Source organism: Microcebus murinus, chromosome 4, assembly GCF_040939455.1.
Source record: "Microcebus murinus isolate Inina chromosome 4, M.murinus_Inina_mat1.0, whole genome shotgun sequence".
In the NCBI taxonomy this organism is placed as follows: Eukaryota; Metazoa; Chordata; class Mammalia; order Primates; family Cheirogaleidae; genus Microcebus; species Microcebus murinus.
The window spans coordinates 15,664,672-15,683,759 of NC_134107.1; the positions used below are offsets into that span (position 1 = coordinate 15,664,672).

At 38.9% G+C, this 19,088-nt stretch overlaps 1 protein-coding gene across 1 annotated transcript in view; it reads left to right on the forward strand.

Annotated features, from left to right (window-relative positions):
* Window positions 1-358: 358 nt before the first annotated feature.
* PATL1 (PAT1 homolog 1, processing body mRNA decay factor) overlaps window positions 359-19,088 on the forward strand; it is a 29,971-nt gene continuing 11,241 nt past the window's right edge. The window contains exons 1-12 of the mRNA XM_076001844.1: window positions 359-517; window positions 2,432-2,543; window positions 10,422-10,639; window positions 10,947-11,027; window positions 11,571-11,765; window positions 12,716-12,817; window positions 13,294-13,383; window positions 13,603-13,820; window positions 15,370-15,459; window positions 17,184-17,364; window positions 17,859-17,982; window positions 18,396-18,493. Coding sequence (XP_075857959.1) covers window positions 503-517; window positions 2,432-2,543; window positions 10,422-10,639; window positions 10,947-11,027; window positions 11,571-11,765; window positions 12,716-12,817; window positions 13,294-13,383; window positions 13,603-13,820; window positions 15,370-15,459; window positions 17,184-17,364; window positions 17,859-17,982; window positions 18,396-18,493 — 1,524 coding nt within the window. The 5' untranslated portion in view covers window positions 359-502. The remainder of the gene's footprint in view (window positions 518-2,431; window positions 2,544-10,421; window positions 10,640-10,946; window positions 11,028-11,570; window positions 11,766-12,715; window positions 12,818-13,293; window positions 13,384-13,602; window positions 13,821-15,369; window positions 15,460-17,183; window positions 17,365-17,858; window positions 17,983-18,395; window positions 18,494-19,088) is intronic.

A 19,088-nucleotide genomic window follows, 5' to 3' on the forward strand; every position in this document is an offset into this window, starting at 1 on the left:
AGCGCGCTGGACGTTGGAAAAATACCCCAAGAATCTCCATTTCTCCCAGCCCAGGCTGACGCTGGACTCGCTGAAGACATATCCTGTGACAATCACACGGGTTTTCTCAGCCCGGTAGGTGACGGAAAACTCGTGACAGGACGCCCCGCCCAGCGCAGGGCGGGCGCAAGAGGAGGGGGCGGAGCTCCAAGTCCCAAGCGCTAAAAAGCCCGCGACGGGCAGCGCGTGCGCAGTCTCTCGCCACGGGACCTCGTTCCCGCCGCCGAGACTAGGAAGCTAGACGCCAAATCTGTCCCCGCGCAGCCGCCGCCGCTAGGCGCCGTGTGGGGCGACCGCCCTGCCCGAGGCGCGCCTGCGCACGTTCCCACGCACGCTCCGGCGTACGGCGGCGGCCAGGGGTCGCGAGCCGGTGGAGGACCCACGCGCGGAGGAGCCGGGGAGTCAGCGCTTCTTCCCTCCCTCCCCCCACTCCCCTCCCCGCTCCCTCCCCCCCTCCCCAAGAATGTTCCGCTACGAGGTGAGTTGTTGCAACCGGAAGTGACCCCTCCCTCCCTCACGCGCTCCTCTTCCTTTCTCACCCCCCGCGCGCCCGTCCCGCGGCTCCTGGGGGGAAGGGGTGGGCTGCGGGAGCCTGGGGACCGAGCCGGGCCCGACTACCCTGGGGTCGAAGGTTTAATCCTAGGGCTGGGAGCTGGCTTCAGGGGGCGGGACCGTCCCATCACTTGCCGCTGGAGAGAGTTGACCTCCCTTTTGGGGTGGGGAGGGCCCGTTAAGTTCCATAACCAGAGCACCCTCCCGCCCCACCCCGGGAGGAGCCATGGAGGGGAGAGTATTGCACCTACCCGGTGATTCTTCTTGAAGAGTCACCCAGGAATGCACAGGGACAAGTTTCCCGCCCTGGACCAGGAACCCCCACCCCCAACTCCAGTTACACTCACACACTACTCCCCCCGTACGCACAGGCAACCTTCAAGTCCCGGGAGCCTGAACCTGCCCTTTGACCGGGGCCTCAGACTAAAGAGGGCTCCGAGTTGGAAGGGGGGCGTGTCCAGCAGAAGTTCCTCTGGGCTAGTGGAGGGAGACATGGGTTTGGTGACGGTCCCGGGAATGTAGCAATAGCAACAGAGTCCTGATCCTGTCCCCAGCTCACTGTGTGACCTTGGAACAACTCCTGATCTCTAGACGTATTTTAAGTTTCTGGATTTGTAGAATGAAAGAACTGATCTAGGTGATTCCTGAGAGTATTTTCAATTTTAAAAAGCTGTGATTTGGTTAAGTAGATCTTTGTGATTACTGCTGGAAGTTGCCACTAGTAAAGAGGCAGTTGCATGCCTGATTTCTCCAAGTTTGGGAGGGCTCTAGGATGGGTAGAATGGCCCTTTGGCCTAACCTTTCCTTTGGGAACAGCCTAGCTAAGAGGTAGCAGGCAAAGTATATCATACACCCACACACTGATAGAACGTGGAATTCTAATTCTGAATCTTTGAAAGTTGGTGAGACTTGATAGGAGTGATCCAAGACCAAACTTCAGTTTTCTTTTCAAAGAAAACTTGGAGCATAAATCAGTTGAATAAAACTGAAGTGGAGGGGGAAAATGTTTAAAATAGGACACACCTAATATGTTATGGTGATATCTAGCTTTTGTTCAGCTATCTACAATCTTTGCCTGGTTTGATCCTCACAACTCTGAGATAGTTGGTATTGTCCCTGCATCACAATTTAAGAGACTGAGGCTTAGAGCCTAGCACAGAGCCTTAGACACAATAGGTTCTTAGAAGTACTTGATGAGTTAATCAGAAAGAATGACTTTTCTATGTTTGCACTACTTGCAAGAGTGGAGCCAGAACTTGAACTTGTCATATCACAGCTTTTTTGTAGTTCACTGAATTGTGGTTTAAAAAACTTAGCTTTCTGTTTTATTATTAGAGTTTAGGTCTGTAGGAAATAGAAGACAAGAGGGATATAAAAAATAAAGAAAAAGCTTTAAAGGGAGATAATAAAATAGTTAAAAAGATGACGTAAATATAATTAGGAAGATGAGAATTTTGCTGAAAAATACATAAAACTCAAAGGAAGAGAATAGTGTTCATTTTTCATTGTCACCACTATTCCAACCAGTGACGTAAAGGAAGTTGTGGGTCTAATTTCTTGGTTGCATGAGGAAATGCTATTATTAGATTCTTGATAAAATAGAGAAATGAAATGCTTGTGGGGAGAATTAAATGAAATGAGTAGAAAATAGAAACCAAAGGAAAGAAGATAGCAAAATTCTCCAATATCAGGGAAATTGGAGATTGGAAAAAAATGCCATCTTTACAAAAGTCATAATGAAACTATTATATTCGTTGAGAATGTAAGGTGAACATTTTTAGAACCTTTTTTAATGAGGATGTGAATTTCATGAATAGCTAATGTCTTTTCTCTTTTTTAGTCTTTGGAGGATTGCCCTCTGGATGAAGACGAAGATGCATTTCAGGGCCTGGGAGAGGAAGATGAAGAGATTGATCAATTCAATGATGATACATTTGGGTCAGGTGCAGTTGGTGAGTGACATCTTTCTCTTATATTATCATCTTGGCCTCTTGTTCTTTTCAAACGCTCTTTTTTTTCTTTTGAGACAGAGTCACACTCTGTTGCCCAGGCTAGAGTGCTGTGGCATCAGCCTAGCTCACAGCAACCTCAAACTCCTGGGCTCAAGTGATCCTCCTGCCTCAATCTCCAGAATAGCTGGGACTGCAGGCATGTGCCATCACACCTGGGTAATTTTTTCTATTTTTAGTAGAGATGGGTCTCATTCTTGCTTAGGCCAGTCTCAAACTCCTAAGCTCAAGGGATCCTCTAAGCTCAAGGGATCCTCCGGCCTCAGCCTCCCAGAGTGCTAGGATTACAGGCCTCAAATGCTCTCTTTTAAAGTGCTTTGCCTTGGTAGGAGTAACCTCATTCACTAATTTGGCAAGATATGTTCTTGATCTCAGTCAGAATAGTTTCTTCTTGACTGAAAGCATCCATCCTGCTCCTCTGGGCCTAATTTTGCCTCATCTGTAAAACCAGGTATTCTCTAAGCCCTGTCCTTTCCAGTTATATGATCTATGGCTGTAGGTTGCTATCATAAGAAATTCAGTTGTCTAGAGGAACATTTAAAAGAGATTTAAAATAATCCTAGAAGTTGAGGAGAATTTTTATTTGTAGAACATATAACTTAAGGAAAACTAGTGGACTAGTAGAAAATTCAGTAGTATGTGGGTACATGTGTTTTCAAATTCAGTCTATCACTAGAATATTGTATAACTGTGCAGTTGTCTTATTAAGTATCTTCAAAAGAGTAAAAAAGCTTTTTATACCAAAATCTTAGTAATAGAAAATCTTCATAAGTTAGAAAAGTGTTGTACATGGATGAAATTTTTTCTATCCCTACATATAGATAAATATTCTAAGAGCTGAAAAAAGTTTAAGAGCGTAACTAAGCTTATAAGTCACAGGGTTATAAATAATGAGATGGAAAATTTAAGAAGCAAGCTTATATGATAAAGTTTGAGAACAGTTGCTACCTAGAACAAGTTTAGAACATGTAGACTAATAAGTTAAAATTTAAACTGTTTGTTTGTTTGTTTGTTTTTGAGACAGAGTCTCACTCTGTTGCCCGGGCTAGGGCTAGAGTGCTGTAGTGTCAGCTTATCTCACAGCAACCTCAAACTCCTGGGCTCAAGCGATCCTCCTGCCTCAGCCTCCCGAGTAGCTGGGACTATAGGCATGCGCCACCATGCCTGGCTAATTTTTTCTATATATTTTTAGTTGGCCAATTAATTTCTTTGTATTTTTTTTTTTTTTTTTTTTTTTAGTAGAGACAGGGTCTCACTCTTGCTCAGGCTGGTCTCAAACTTCTGACCTTGAGCGATCCACCCACCTCGGCCACCCAGAGTGGTATGATTACAGGCATGAGCCACCACGCCTGGCCTAAGGTATTTTTTTGAATGAGTAGGTAAGAGTGAGGCAGTGCAAAATATTTTTGATTAGACTGGTGTTGGAAAGCAGTGATAACAGTGTTTATGTTGGGATGTGTAAATATGTGTGATTTCTTTGGAATCACAGCACTTCTGTCTATGCAACAAATATTCAAACTTAAGTAATAAGGAAGAAAAGGAAATTTAGCAGTAGTAGGTACTCCCAAGATGTTGAGTATCAAAACCAAATAAGAGGTCTTAAGGTGTTATAATGGGTTCTGGTTTTGCAGTGACTTAAATAGTTTAATTTAATAATTAAATTTATTAATGTTTAGAGTAAGTTGAATAAACTGGCAAAAATGTAAAAGTTTGTTATTGTCAATCACTTACAAAATTCAGTAGAGGACTAAATCATTGTCCTGATTGCGAGCAAGAGGAGTGTTGAAAGTAGAAGCTAAACTCATTATGGAAGAAAACTAAGGATCTCTTGGATAAGTCTTAGGTTAGGAAGTGAGATTGTCCAGGAGGATGACATGATCCAAGATACTGTTGTCTCTCTCCATGAACATCACAAGGAAAAGAGCATAAAGTAGAATTATAAAAGCAGGGAACTGATGTGAATTGCAAATTATATTTGGAAGATAGATTAGTAATAACCAATAGAATACAATAGAAACTACAAACATTGTGTGCTTGTTTCTAAAATTCTTTTTCTGTTAAAATATTGTACTTAATATTACCATTTTTCAAAAATTTTTCGGTATTTGATAGAATTGATTTATAGACATTATATTAAGATGAGGCAGCATAGGAACATGTCTTCAGTTTTGAACCTGGACAGAAGAGGAATGGTCTTGCCTTCTCATTGACTTCCAAAGTGCTATGGACAATCTTCCCTGCCCCCTACCCTGAGTTTCCATTTTTCCTCATAAGATGGGAATAATGTCACCTTCAAAGAATGTTAGAGGCCATGGTGGTGGCTCATGCCTGTAATACCAGCACCTGGGGCAGAAGGATCACTTAAGGCCGGAAGTTTGAGATCAGCTAGAGCAAAATAGTGAGACCCTGTCTCTACAAAAAATTTAAAAATTAACTGGGCACAGTGGCATGTGCCTGTAGTGCCAGCTACTTGGGAAGCCAAGTCAGGATGATCACTTGAGCCCAGCAGTTTGAGGTTGCAGTGAGCTATGATGACACCACTGCACCTTAGCCTGGGCAACAGAAGGAGACCCAATCTCAAAAAAACAAAAAAGAATGTTAAGAGTGTGCAGAACTGTATTTCATGTGATGGGAAAGAAGAAAAGTACATGCATGTTGAAAAAGCCCTTGGGATATGAGTATGAGAACAGGTAGTACAAAGCAAAGACAGTGAAATAGCATATAGGTAGCCCACTTTGTACCCCTGGGCAGATGTGTGATTAGGAAGAACTTTTTGGTCAACAAAGTTCATAATGGAGAAAAGATTTTCAGAAGTGAACCCTTCCTTTGAGAATATAGTATATTTAATTGTAAAGTGAAAATCTTAATTCCTTCTAACATCTTGGTATAAATACTATAAAAAGAAACTAAATTAACCTGTTATTTGTGTGATAACACCTCTACAGGTTGATACATAGCTGATATAAAGAGTTCAGGAGGTGAAATGTCAGACCTTTAATGTATGTTTTGATTTGATGATTTTTAATTCATGGAGTGGATATCCCGAATAATACCTGTTATTAAGTGGGTATTACGTCACTGGATACTAATGTTATGATGTCATCTTTTTTTTTTGAGACAGAGTCTCACTTTCTTGCCTAGGCTAAAGTGAGTGCCGTGGCGTCAGCCTAGCTCACAGCAACCTCAAACTCCTGGGCTCAAGCGATCCTCCTGCCTCAGCCTCCCGAGTAGCTGGGACTACAGGCACGAGCCACCATGCCCGGCTGATTTTTATATTATATATATTAGTTGGCCAATTAATTTCTTTCTATTTTTATGGTAGAGGCGGGGTCTCCCTCAGGCTGGTTTTGAACTCCTGACCTTGAGCAATCCGCCCGCCTCGGCCTCCCAGAGTGCTAGGATTACAGGCGTGAGCCACCGCGACCGGCTGATGTCATCTTTTTTTTAAGAACCTAGTCACTGTCTTCTGCATGAAAAAATATTTGCATCATCTTAGAGCAATAAATATGTTGCAGAAATCCCACTATCTAAAAAGCTTACACTTATATGGTGCTTATTATGTGCTAGGCACCATTCTAGAAGTTTTACACATATTATTTATCCCCACAGCAACCTTGTGAGGTAGGTACTGTTACTATCTTCATTTTAACAAATGATGAAGAGTGACAGGATAAGTAACTATAAATAAAATTAATAGTGTAAACTACCAGTTATGTTAAAAAAGTTTTTGAGGAATCTTTGGAAATCTCCTACCTCCACTTGGAAGGCCTCCTCATTCTTTCTACCTCTCTTTTATTGATACCGTGTTTCCCCCAAAATAAGACAGGGTCTTGATATTTATTTTTCCTCAAGAAGACCCCCTAGGGCTTATTTTCAGGGGGTGTGTTATTTTTTTAAGTACAGTACAACATTCTACAATTATTCAAATATGGTTAAGTTATCTTCTCCTGGAACATCGTCATAACTCCTAACTCATCAAACCCCTAATTCCATCCTGAATTTCTTGCAATTCTATTTCCTTTAGAACAGTTGGCCTGAATCTCTCATGTCAAGCAATAGAGCTCTCATGGGGCAGATGAGAAAGGGCTGCTCATCCTCTTTACCGCTCCTCAACAAAATGCATGGGTTGTGCAGATACGCTGTGTAGCCACCCCCATCACTAGGTCTTATTTTCGGGATAGGGCTTATATTGCGCAAATGCTTAGAAATCCTGCTAGGGCTTATTTTATGGGTAGGTCTTATTTTCGGGGAAACAGGGAAGTTGCTATATATAATCTTTAGGAATTGAGATTGCCTTAAAATTAAATAAATTCTATTTCCTTTTTATTATGTTTTTATTCAAAAGTATCCATAAGAGGAGCTTCAAGGGAGTTATTACAACAAGTATAAGTTTATAGACTGCAGCCAGGAATTCAGTAACCCACATCAGGGTATAGGTTAATTAGTTATTGTAGTTATCTCTTTCCCTTCATTTCTTTGTTATTCTTTTGTCTACCCTTTATCATTTTGATTGATAATGGATTAAAGTCAAGTGTTGGCATATCTAAGTAACCATATTTTTAGATCATTTTAATAAGATACAAGGGTGAAATATTCTTTTAAAGTAAGGGCATGAGACCTGACATTTCAGATGATTTTGCACAAGAGCAAGAAAAATCTAAGGCAAGACATTGTGGCTCATGCCTATAAATGCTAGCACTCTGGGAGGCCAAGGTAGGACGATAGCTTGAGCTCAGGAGTTTGAGACCAGCCTGAAGAAGATCGAGACTCTGTCTCTACTAAAAATAGAAAAAGTTAGCCAGGCGTGGTGGTGCATGCCTGTAGTCCCAGCTACTTAGGAGGCTGAGGCAGGAGGATCACTTGAGCCCAGGAGTTTGAAGTTGCTTTAAACTAGGCTGATGCTACAGCCCTTACCTGGGCAACAGAGTGAGACTCTGTATTAAAAAAAAAAAAGAAAAGAAAAGAAAGAAAGAAGAAAATCTAAATTGATAATGATATTCTATGGCATAGATTCCTTTGCCTTCATTTTTAAGGAAAAATAGATTATACATATTTGGTAGGATTTGTTAGTTAGCAAACATGAATATGGGAATTGGTAACTGAAAACAATGCAAATTTGAACTCTGCTGCATTAGAACCAATTCATTAACAAATTAACTTTTTAAATTTGGGAAATAAATATTTTTAAAAATCCTTAAATCTGGGATTATAGACTCCCATTCTTTTGTAATTGCTGAGTTAGTAAAATTGCAAAAACTCAACAATTTATCCTGTCTCAGCTTATTCTTCCTTACCAAAGATGACACAAATACTAATGTTACAATTGATTTTTAATTATACTGTTCTTTAAGTATTTATTTCAGATGACTAGTCATTTATATTAGTAATGTAATTTTCATCTGCAGTGGATTTTTGGTTTTTGAGCACATCAGGGTATGCGTGTGAAGGTAGACCATCATAATAGAATGGCTATCTTAAGTTCTTTTCTGTGAGATGGCATTTCAGAGGAAGAGTGCCACCTGACTAGACACTCGAGTAAGAGGAAGCTGTTGGATAGGGAAGAAAATACCACATGATTAGAAAGAAAACCCATGTCCTGGTGGCTTAGGTAAGGATATTTTTATAGCTCTTGCCCACATCCTTTATTCCAGTGATGGCAAAGTGATCTACAATTTAAGGTATCCCTTTACCACAGCTAGTACATTCAAATCTATCACAGTGCCCAAAGACTAGGCAGTGGGTCTTATGATACCAGTATTATAAATTTGGAAGTCCCATTTCCCTCACTTTGTGGATCACTAGTGTTAGGTGATATATTGTCATGTGATAAAAATAGCAGATTTTAAATGTTAATAGTCTTACGCTGACAAGAAATAAGCCTATTTAAATATTCACTTAAGATGGTAAGATATGTATAATGTTGGTTACAGTATTAGCTGTCATTGCAAAATTGCAGATAATCCAAGTATTTATGAGTAGGGGATAAGTTAAATTACAGTTTACCAATAAAAGAGAATCTTATATTGGTATTAAAAAGAGTGAGATAATATTATTAGTAGTTTTATCTGTGTATGCATGCATGAAAAGATATCCAAGATATATTGCATGAATAAAAAGAAACAAGTTAAACCTTATAGTTTGCATATTTTTTAAAACTTAACATAGCTGTGGAATTATGGCGAACTTTCACTTTTTCACTTACGTGTTTTTGTCATGTTTGAATTTTTAACAAACATGTATTTGTAAGCAGAGAACAGAAAGTCTGTGTTTCTATGTTAGCTATTAAGTGAATTGCCTGTTATCCCTGTTGAATTTTGTAGAATATATAAAACATATAACTAAGGATAAAATACATAACATATACAAAATAATACTTTTTTGTGGGTTATAAAGTAATACATGTGTAGATGAGGTAAAGGTAGAATTAAAATGAAAGGATTGTTTAGGGGAAAGTTCCAGTGAGGATGGGAGAAGCTTCCACATGAGTGCTGAAAGGAGCAAAACTGAGTAGAGCTTTCATGATGGAAGCAGAGTGGAATGATTAGATTGAAGAGAACTGGAATGAGATGTGGTAGAAATAAGATCCAGTTCCAGAGCAGCTGATAAAGGATTCTGAAGATTTTCATTTATGCTCTAACTCAAAAATAATGCTGTCATCATAATAAATGAGAAAAGAACCTTAATGTCAGTGCTACAGACTGCATAGTAGTGTGTAGGAATAGCAAAAGGGATAGTAAAAAGAGGAATTGACCCTGTTCCAAGTCTCTCTCTCCTCTCCCCGGGTTTACTGCAGCAGCTGCTGACAGGCTTCCGTGTGTCTCCAGTAATGCCCCCTTGCCTTCCCCAACCTGTTTTCAACACAGCAGCCACAGTGATTGTTTCAAAAAGTTAAGCCACATCAGAACTCCATTGGCCCCCTATTTCACAGTGGCCCACAAGACCCTGAAGGGGCTCCCTCTTCCTGACTTTTGGACTTCAGTTATCCCCCCCCCCCCACAACTGTTTCATTCCAAACACAGTCCTTGCTGTTTCTCAAAACCGTCAATCTCTCACCTTAAAACCTTTCTACTGACTGTCCCTCTGCCTGGAACCCTCACTTTCCAGATATCCACATGGCTAACTCTCTTAACTCTTTTGAACTTTTGTTTAAATGTCACCTTCTTAATGAGGCCTGCCTCTGACAATCTATATAAAATTTTCAATCTGCCTTTCTTCTTATTCCTATAGCATTTTCATCTTCTAATATAGTATCTAATTTACTTATTCATTATGCTTATTACCTATTATCTATCTCTACTTGAATACAAATTGCATAAGGGAGGGACCCTGTCTAGTTTTGTACACTAATGTACCCTGTGCACCTAAAACAGTGCTTATCACATAATAGATGTAATAAATATTAATTGAATGAAATCAATGGATTCAAAAGCTTGTAAAGAAGATGGCAATTATAATCTAAGATAAAGTTGTATGCTAGTGCTATGGGTTTTAACTTTTCTTTAAAGTGTTTGCCTGAAATGTCATAGAATCTCAAAACCAACAGGAAATAGTATACTCATCACCAGTTTAGAGATTGTTTTCAAAATATAGTTTGGATATCATTGATAATGTTTTAAGCTATTAATACAAATGCCTGGATTTTATTTCTGGTGTCATGTTATTTGTTCTATAAGCACACTTTGTATTTTCCTTAGTTTAAACCTTATTTCCTATCTCGTAAGTGATAACTTTCCACCTGTGTTCTGGAGTTGGAATTATTCATTTCGATAACAAAATTTTATCAACCTTTTTCATTCCAATATGAACTCTATTGTCTTGTAGATGATGATTGGCAAGAAGCACATGAGCGCCTGGCTGAATTGGAAGAGAAGCTACCAGTGGCAGTTAATGAACACACAGGCAATGGAGAGAGGGATGAGATGGACTTGTTGGGTGACCATGAGGAGAATCTGGCAGAAAGGCTCAGTAAGATGGTGATTGAAAATGAATTAGAAGATCCAGCTATCATGAGGGCAGTGCAGACCAGGCCAGTTTTGCAAGTGAGTAAGTTACTCTGATTGGAGAACTAATAACAGACTAATAATTAAAGTGAAGTATTAAGCTTTGCCATTTTCTTTTATCTACTATGATGAGAGAATTGCATATGTCATAGCAAATTGATAATATAATTCCCAATGATAGCAATTCTAGAGGTGAAGTTGGGGAATCATGTATATACTAGAGCACCATAATTTCTTATTCTCAAGCAATTAAGGCTTTTTTGGAACCATATTCCCCAATAGCAGATAAGTCACCCAGAGTCTCCACAGCATTCTAGACTTTGTGTGTGTGTTTTCCTTTTATTAGCCCCAACCAGGAAGTCTGAATTCCAGCATCTGGGATGGATCTGAGGTTCTGAGGAGAATCCGAGGACCACTGCTTGCTCAGGTATTAAATATTTTCTCTTTGTATAAAATTTCGAATACCCCAGATTTTTAAGTTGTCTCCTATTGTCATCCTTTCCTTCCTTTCCTGGATGTAAAGTGTGCATCATTTGCGAGTGTTATGTTGACTGCTGCATCTGTACCTGTTGGTGTACCCTTCCTTAGCCTCTAGGATAAAGGTTGCAAGAGAGCAAGTAGAACTCAAATTTGTCAGTGTATTATTTAAATTACTTAAGTCATTTCTAGGCAAAAATACAGGAACAGAGAATAGATCAGTGTTTACCAGTGGTTGGGTATAGCAGTAGGGGTTGACTACAAAAGAATTTTGGAGAGTGATAAAACTATTCTATATTTTGATTGTGGTGGCATATCCCTTACTCTTATATTTATCAAAACTCAGCTATAATTCAAAGAGTAAATTTTATTATATGTGAATTAAAAATAAATAAAAATTTAAAAACTAATTTCTCAAGATATTTTTGGCATCTGTAGAAATTAAGTATTTCAAGTTAGCTAAATTTCTTTTTTTAAACACATCCTCAATTAGGAAATGCCTACAGTGTCTGTATTAGAATATGCCTTGCCTCAGAGGCCTCCACAGGGCCCAGAAGATGATCGGGACCTTTCTGAACGTGCGTTACCAAGGCGGTCAACTTCACCTATCATTGGGAGTCCTCCTGTTAGAGCTGTCCCCATAGGCACCCCACCTAAGCAGATGGCTGTACCCAGCTTCAACCAACAGGTACCTCTCATTAACAGGCACCCAGCCCAGAATATTGGGAATCTGGGCAAAATTATTTGGGGAACTGGTGATGCTGGGAGGAGGGTGGAAGTTTTGGGTAGGCATTAGATTAGAAAGAAAAATAGCCACTGAGAGGAGAAGTTAGTACAAATAAGAGACACAGTCCCTAATACCCTTTGCTGCTGCTGTTGCTGCTGCTGCTGCTGCCTTTTAATTGGGGAAGAAAAGGGTAGTTAACCACACTTAGTACATATATCCTTTTTAAAGTGTTTTACTGGCTGCCTAAAACATTAGCAGAGAAATAACTGAAAGCTGGGGGGAGTGGGAACACACAGCATTGTCCACATCCCTTTTTACCTTTAAGATATCCCTGCTTTCCCTAGAGCCTGTGCAGTCCTGTTCCATAGACTTTCCTCCACCTGAAACCAGCAGCTGAAAAGGAAGGCCAATTTGGAAGGTATGGGGGGAGGGTGGTGGTGGTATGGCCTAGTTAGGCTCAACATCCTATGAAATGGTGGAGTCACAATGTATCATGAAAGTGCTGAGCATGGCGGCCATATCACAGGGGCTTCAGAATAGGACTTAGTTAATCCTCCAGCTTTCTTATCATTCCTTCTCCCTCAATGCCAAAATAAATCCTCTTGGAGAGAATTTGCAAGTCAGAATATCTGCTGGTACCTCCCTCAGATAGCAGGGAAGGGTGGGGATAACTGGAGAATTAGCTAAATCTTCCTCAGTTAAAACTGCTTTCCCTAGAGCACTGACACTGCTTTATTTGTGAGAGGAAGTGACCAAGGGTTCTATATTTGAACCTAGAGCCATAGCAATTTGCTTAGAAGTAGGGCTTTGCATTGAGTTCTGTGTTTCTGCTAGTACTTGAGGGGAGGGAGTGTAGGTGGAAGAAAAACTGATTTCATTGAGTGTAGTTGTATATATGTTTGTCCTGATAGATTCTGTGTCCGAAGCCTGTCCATGTTCGGCCCCCAATGCCACCGCGTTATCCTGCTCCCTATGGTGAGAGGATGTCTCCAAACCAGATCTGCAGTGTCCCGGTATGTCACTTTACAAGCTAACAGAAATGTATAGTATGTATTTTCTGATCACTATCTGTATTATCACTACCAGTAAATAGAATTGCTGACATCTCCTAAGTTATACCTATTTTTTTTATAATCTCCATACTTGAATTTCTGGATCTTGTTGTCTTCAGGTCAGAGGACGTGGTTCATGTTCACTTGTTTTTTTGTTTTGTTTTTCTTTTTTTACCTCAACTTCTGTCTTTAAAATTCTAAACTATTTGAGATCATCTGGTTTCCTATTATTTCAGTCCCTTATTCTACTGCTTTCTTTTTTATCTTATTTGGTCATAATTTCTGGCATTACTCTTTTTTATATTCCCTAAGTGGAGAGCTGGACTCAAGTTTATGTCCAAATTTATACTGCATTTCTACTGAGTTGCCTTATTATATTGATTGATTTACCTGTTTCAGAATATGAGTATAATTTATTCTTTTTTTTCCCCCCTTAGAATTCTTCCCTCCTGGGTCACCCTTTTCCTCCTAGTGTTCCTCCTGTTCTCAGCCCCCTCCAGAGAGCACAGCTTCTTGGAGGAGCACAGGTAAGCCTGTGATTAGGTCTGCCCATAAAGAACTTTCCTACTTTCCCTAAGGTTCATTAGATGATGCCTCTTTTTTGGGGGGGTGATCACTACTACCTCTTGTTTTTTCCTTTACTTTTTCATACAAAGTTATTGATGGACACAGTATTGACTTTCCTGTAGATAAAAGCAAGGGGGCTTGCTGGTTAACTAAATCTAAGATCTTGTCCCTCTTTGTAGCTACAGCCTGGACGGATGTCTCCCAGCCAGTTTGCACGGGTCCCTGGATTTGTTGGTAGTCCACTTGCTGCCATGAATCCTAAGTTGCTACAAGGGCGAGTCGGGCAGATGCTCCCCCCAGCACCAGGCTTCCGTGCCTTCTTTAGTGCTCCACCCTCCGCTACACCACCTCCGCAACAGCACCCTCCTGGCCCAGGACCTCACCTGCAAAATCTAAGGTATCCAAAATGAATGCCATTGCTTACCCATTGTCAGCCAAGTCTCTTGATCGTGGATGTTTAGTTTTATAATACAGAAATCTCTTGCTACTTCCTAAGTAATATATTTTGTGATAGTATTGGATCTTTAAGTTGGCAAATATGGAAATGTTTAATAATCTCCATACTTTCTTAGGAATCATGTATACCTCAAGAGTCATGCTTCCTGTGTACTTCTGCACATTACAAATTAACCACCTCTTTTATTTCTCCTGAAATTTCTTAAGTCTTACCTCATATCCATTTTATAAACACACACACATTCTAATATATACACACAGTGCTCATCACTTAAGAATTTTTGCCGTGGCATACGCCTATAATTTCAGCTACTTGGGGCTACTCAGGAGGCTGAGGCAGGAGAATCACTTAAGACTAGCTTAAAACACATAAAAAGGATTACCAATATGCTAAAGAACAGAACTATAGATGGTAAAAAGTCGGCTAATCTCCATGCTAAATTGCTTGCTTCTACCTTCTGGTTTTATAACATAGGGGGTTCAAATTCCTGTTTCAGTGAAATTGTGTGTTATTACATATCATATTGTATCAGTGAGAGTTTTTATTTATTTTTTCTCTATATTTTTAGTTGTCCAGATAATTTCTTTCTATTTTTAGTAGAAACAAGGTCTCGGTCTTGCTGAGTCTGGTCTCCTCCCACCTCAGCCTCCCAGAATGCTAGGATTACAGTTGTGAGCCATTGCACCCAGCCATCAGTGAGGGTTTTAAAAAGAAACAGAACCAATAGGATAGAGGGAGAGAAAGCACAAGTACATTCAGTGAGTTCTATTTTAAGGAACTGGCTCATGTGATAGTGTAAACTGACAAGTCCTAAATCCATAGGGCAGACCAGTAGGCCAGAAACAGATAAGAGTTGAAGCTATAGTCTTGAGTTTGAAATAACTAGGGTAGGCCACCAGGTTAGAGACTGACTTCTGTGTTCCAGTCTTGAGGCAGAATTCCTTCTTTGGGAAACTTCAGGTTTTGCTCTTAAGGCCTTCAACTGATTGGATGAGGCCCACCCACATTATTAAGGATAATCTCTTTTTTGTAAAATTAGCTGATTGTAAATATTAATCACATCTACAAAATACCTTCACAGCAACATCTAGGCTTTGTTTGACCAAATAACTGGGTGCTATAGCTTAGTCAAATTGGCATATAATATTAACCTTCACACATACATTTTTATTGTCATTCCTACATAGTTGAAGCTGAGTATGTTAAATCTGTTTAGACACTTCTGTTAAAACAGGAGCAAAAAGGAACAGAATTACATTGCTTTAGTGCTAATTCACTCAGATTTCAGGATCATTCTTTTAGGAGTTGAGAATTGGTCTTTGTAGAAGATGTGTAAAAATACGGCTTTTGCCTCTAAAAGGTCTCCTTAGAATAGACTTTATAGTTTTTTGAGTGAACCTCTGTGAAGTTATCTTGTACTAACAACATTCTTTAGAACTTCAAATCATCAGAATAACAGAATTGAGAATCTTTTTTCCTTTTTTCTTAGATCTCAGGCCCCAATGTTTAGACCAGACACAACTCACCTTCATCCACAGCACCGTCGACTCTTGCATCAGAGACAGCAACAGAATAGAAAGTAAGTATTGATTGGCCCTACTCCTTCATGGCTTCTTAATTCAGCTTTTAATTTTGACAGTGTAACAAGATACTATTACTTTAGTTTACTTTTTTTTAGTAAGTTTACTTAGGGTTAAGCTTATTTTGTTGGTAAAGTCAAATCATAAATGTTGTCATTTTGGTTTTGATGCACTAGCTTTAAATGGCAAGATCTTTTTCAGCTAATTTCCAAACTATTATAATGTCAATTATAAATCAGAATTAAAGTTTAGATCTGATTTTTTTAAAGCCAACATTTTATATTCAATCCTTACCAAATTCTTATAATATTCTTAACTCCTTTACCATCTTAGCAAGAAAGTTAAAGTTCCTGTCTTCATGGGGCTTATATTCTGTAGTCATTCATCTATATGAAATAAGGGAACTAAACATAACTGCAAGTTTCTTCAGACTTCATTTCTATTCTTTGAATGTGTATGATTCTTTCTCAATTTCAAAGATTCCAGAATATTTTGGGTTGGGGGAGGGAGGAGAACAAATATGAGCTCATAAAAAAGACATGAAAATTACAAATGATAAAGGGATAGATTACTATACTTGTCTGTATTAAAATATTAAGCTTCTGTTTAACAAAAGGCCTCATATACAAATATACAGTGTTCAATAGAGGAAACTCAAGTGGCTTGTAAAACTGAAAAGGTGTTTAGACTTTCTTGTATCAGAAAAATGCAGATTAAAATTAGATAACCATTAGCATCATCAAACAAGCAAAACTTGAAATGTCCCAGCACTGTTATTGTTGGCAAGGATAGAGTGCACAGCTTCTTGAGAAGAGAATTCAGCAATAGCATAATAAGGTTGAAAACATGGATACACCAATCCTAGCAGTTCTACTTTTCAATATATACCTGGTTATATTATCAACATGTGTAAATATGGAAAGTATAATACTCAGTGAAGAAGCAAGGACTAGAAGTACATGTATAGTACCACTTATATAAAACTAAATGACACACAGAATAATACTGTGCAATATTTAAAGACAAACACACAAATAATAAAAGTACAGAAACATTTCAGGGAGAATATATACCAAAAGCAGAATAGTGGTTCCCCTGTGAAGGAAGAGAAACCAGAAACTGGGATCCAGAGGGCTACAAGAGGGCCTTCAACTGTAAATGTAACACTGTATTACCATTTTTAAAAATCTGAAGTAAATTTGACCAAATAAAGCTTTTTTCATTAAGTCTAGGTGGTGAGTAAATGGATATTTATTATAGTATTTGCTGGGCTTTTCCTTTGCATTTGAAATATTTCATGATTTTCAACAACTTAAAAAAATTGTATAGACTTCAGAGTCAAAACAGCTGGTGTTCAGATCTCTTACTCTGCCACTAAGTGTACTGCATGGGACAAGTTACTTGATCTATTTTGGTCTTGATTTGTGTCTTAAGTAGAGAAAAGAAAATGATTTGTATCAAAGGGTTATTGTAGGGTTTATATAAAAGTCTATAGGTGAAAGTGCTTAGCATATGGTAAAGTACTCAGATCTTAGCTTTATTTCCTTGATTATGTGTTGCATAGCTCTTTCCTCTTAAATTCTACTGACTTAGTTCTTTTTTACTCCCTTTTTAACAAAATGAAAGGGAATCTTTTTCTTTTCATTGTCCTGGTTTATTTACATGCTGTTAAAATGCATAATTAATGTGCTCACTTGGAGTGAATGTGGCGAATGTTTTTCAGTCAGCATCGGAATCTCAATGGTGCAGGGGATAGAGGAAGTCACCGAAGCAGTCATCAGGATCATCTCCGAAAGGATCCGTATGCCAATCTCATGTTGCAGCGGGAAAAGGATTGGGTCTCTAAAATCCAGATGATGCAACTGCAAAGCACTGATCCCTACCTGGATGATTTTTATTACCAGGTAAATACTCTCTCTGTGCTAGTTTTGAGTGTAACAGTTTGGTCCCTTACACTGATGAGCATATTCATTTAAATATTGGTAGGCTTAAATATTGATAGAATTTTCTTTTGAGGTAGTTTTCAAGTTGATAAGAATTAGCAAATTCTATCCTGTTTTTAAGCCAGAGATTTATAGTATTCATTAAGGTTTGCTTATATGCCTTTTACTTCCCACATACAGATGTTCTTAGACCAATGTTTTCAAATCTCTTTGGCATCATTAATCTGGTTCTTTTAGTTAAGAATATTGGCAGTCTAAAGACATTGATGATTGACTCATTTGAAGCTGAGATTTTTTGATACAGTAAATTTATAGCATTCTAACAAAAATCAGAGATCAATACATTTCTAGAGTTTAACTTGTGTTACTGCCACTGGTATAAATTAATTATTAGTGATATAGAACAGCCACGTTCTGTTCTTGTGTTGCAACTGAATCCTTTTCTCATGTGGTAGAATTACTTTGAAAAACTGGAGAAATTGTCAGCTGCTGAAGAAATGCAAGGTGATGGCCCTAAAAAGGAGCGCACTAAGCTCATTACCCCTCAGGTGGCTAAACTGGAGCATGCCTATAAGCCAGGTAAGGTCCTCATCCCCAGGCCCATAATAAGAGAAATTTGAGATGCTTCTGATATTATAAAACATAGACAAGTATCTATGTGTATAGATAGAGATGTTTGAAAATGATTTAAAAAGCACCATTGTCCTTAAGAAATGCAAAATCAACCTGTAGTTAAGCATGGACTGAATGGTTTGACAGATGACCTTTTGAGTCCTTTTCTACTTGAGATTTCATAATTTTTTAAATCTATTAATAATTTTTAGTACTCCTAGAGTAAATAAAAGAGAAATACTGTAGATTTTCATTTTGATGATCATTGCAACAACAAAAAAGAGAACAGCTAGATTTTGAACAGAGAAGAGTAAAGGTTTGATCACTGCCTGCCTACATTGCTAAGTTCTTATTTTGTTGGAAATTTTTTGTCTTTGCAGTGCAGTTTGAGGGTTCTTTGGGAAAGCTTACTGTCTCTAGTGTGAATAATCCGCGAAAAATGATTGACGCCGTTGTGACATCTCGCAGTGAGGATGATGTAAGTGTCAGCAAAATTGTGTATTTAAGAACATCTGTGTTGTCACCACTTCTTTTGAGGTCACTGTGAAAAGGATCAGAAATGGTAGAGTTCTTTGTAGTCTAACCTGGAGCTTCCCACCACATGTCATGGCTCTCTAGTTTTCTATAGATGTGCTGAGATATTAACACCTTCATTTCTAAGGCAGCCAGGCAGGGCCTAGGGTAGCAAGAGTCTTCGGACTTGGTAACTCTACCTGCAAACAGTATCTAATTACTCCAGTTTGCCATAAAAATTACCATTTTTCATGTATTTTAAGATTTTCCTATGATTTCTTCTTCCTTTACTACATAAAGTAATTACTCATTGCCTATCTGTGAATTCAGTTTAATAATTTGTTCAGGCCGGGCATGGGGGCTCACGCCTGTAATCCTAGCACTCTGGAAGGCCGAGGCAGGTGGATCCCTCAAGGTCAGGAGTTCGAAACCAGCCTGAGCAAGAACGCGACCCTGTCTCTACTATAAATAGAAAGACATTAGCTGGACAACTAAAATATATAGAAAAAATTAGCTAGGCATGGTGGCGCAGGCCTATAGTCCCAGCTATTTGGGAGGCT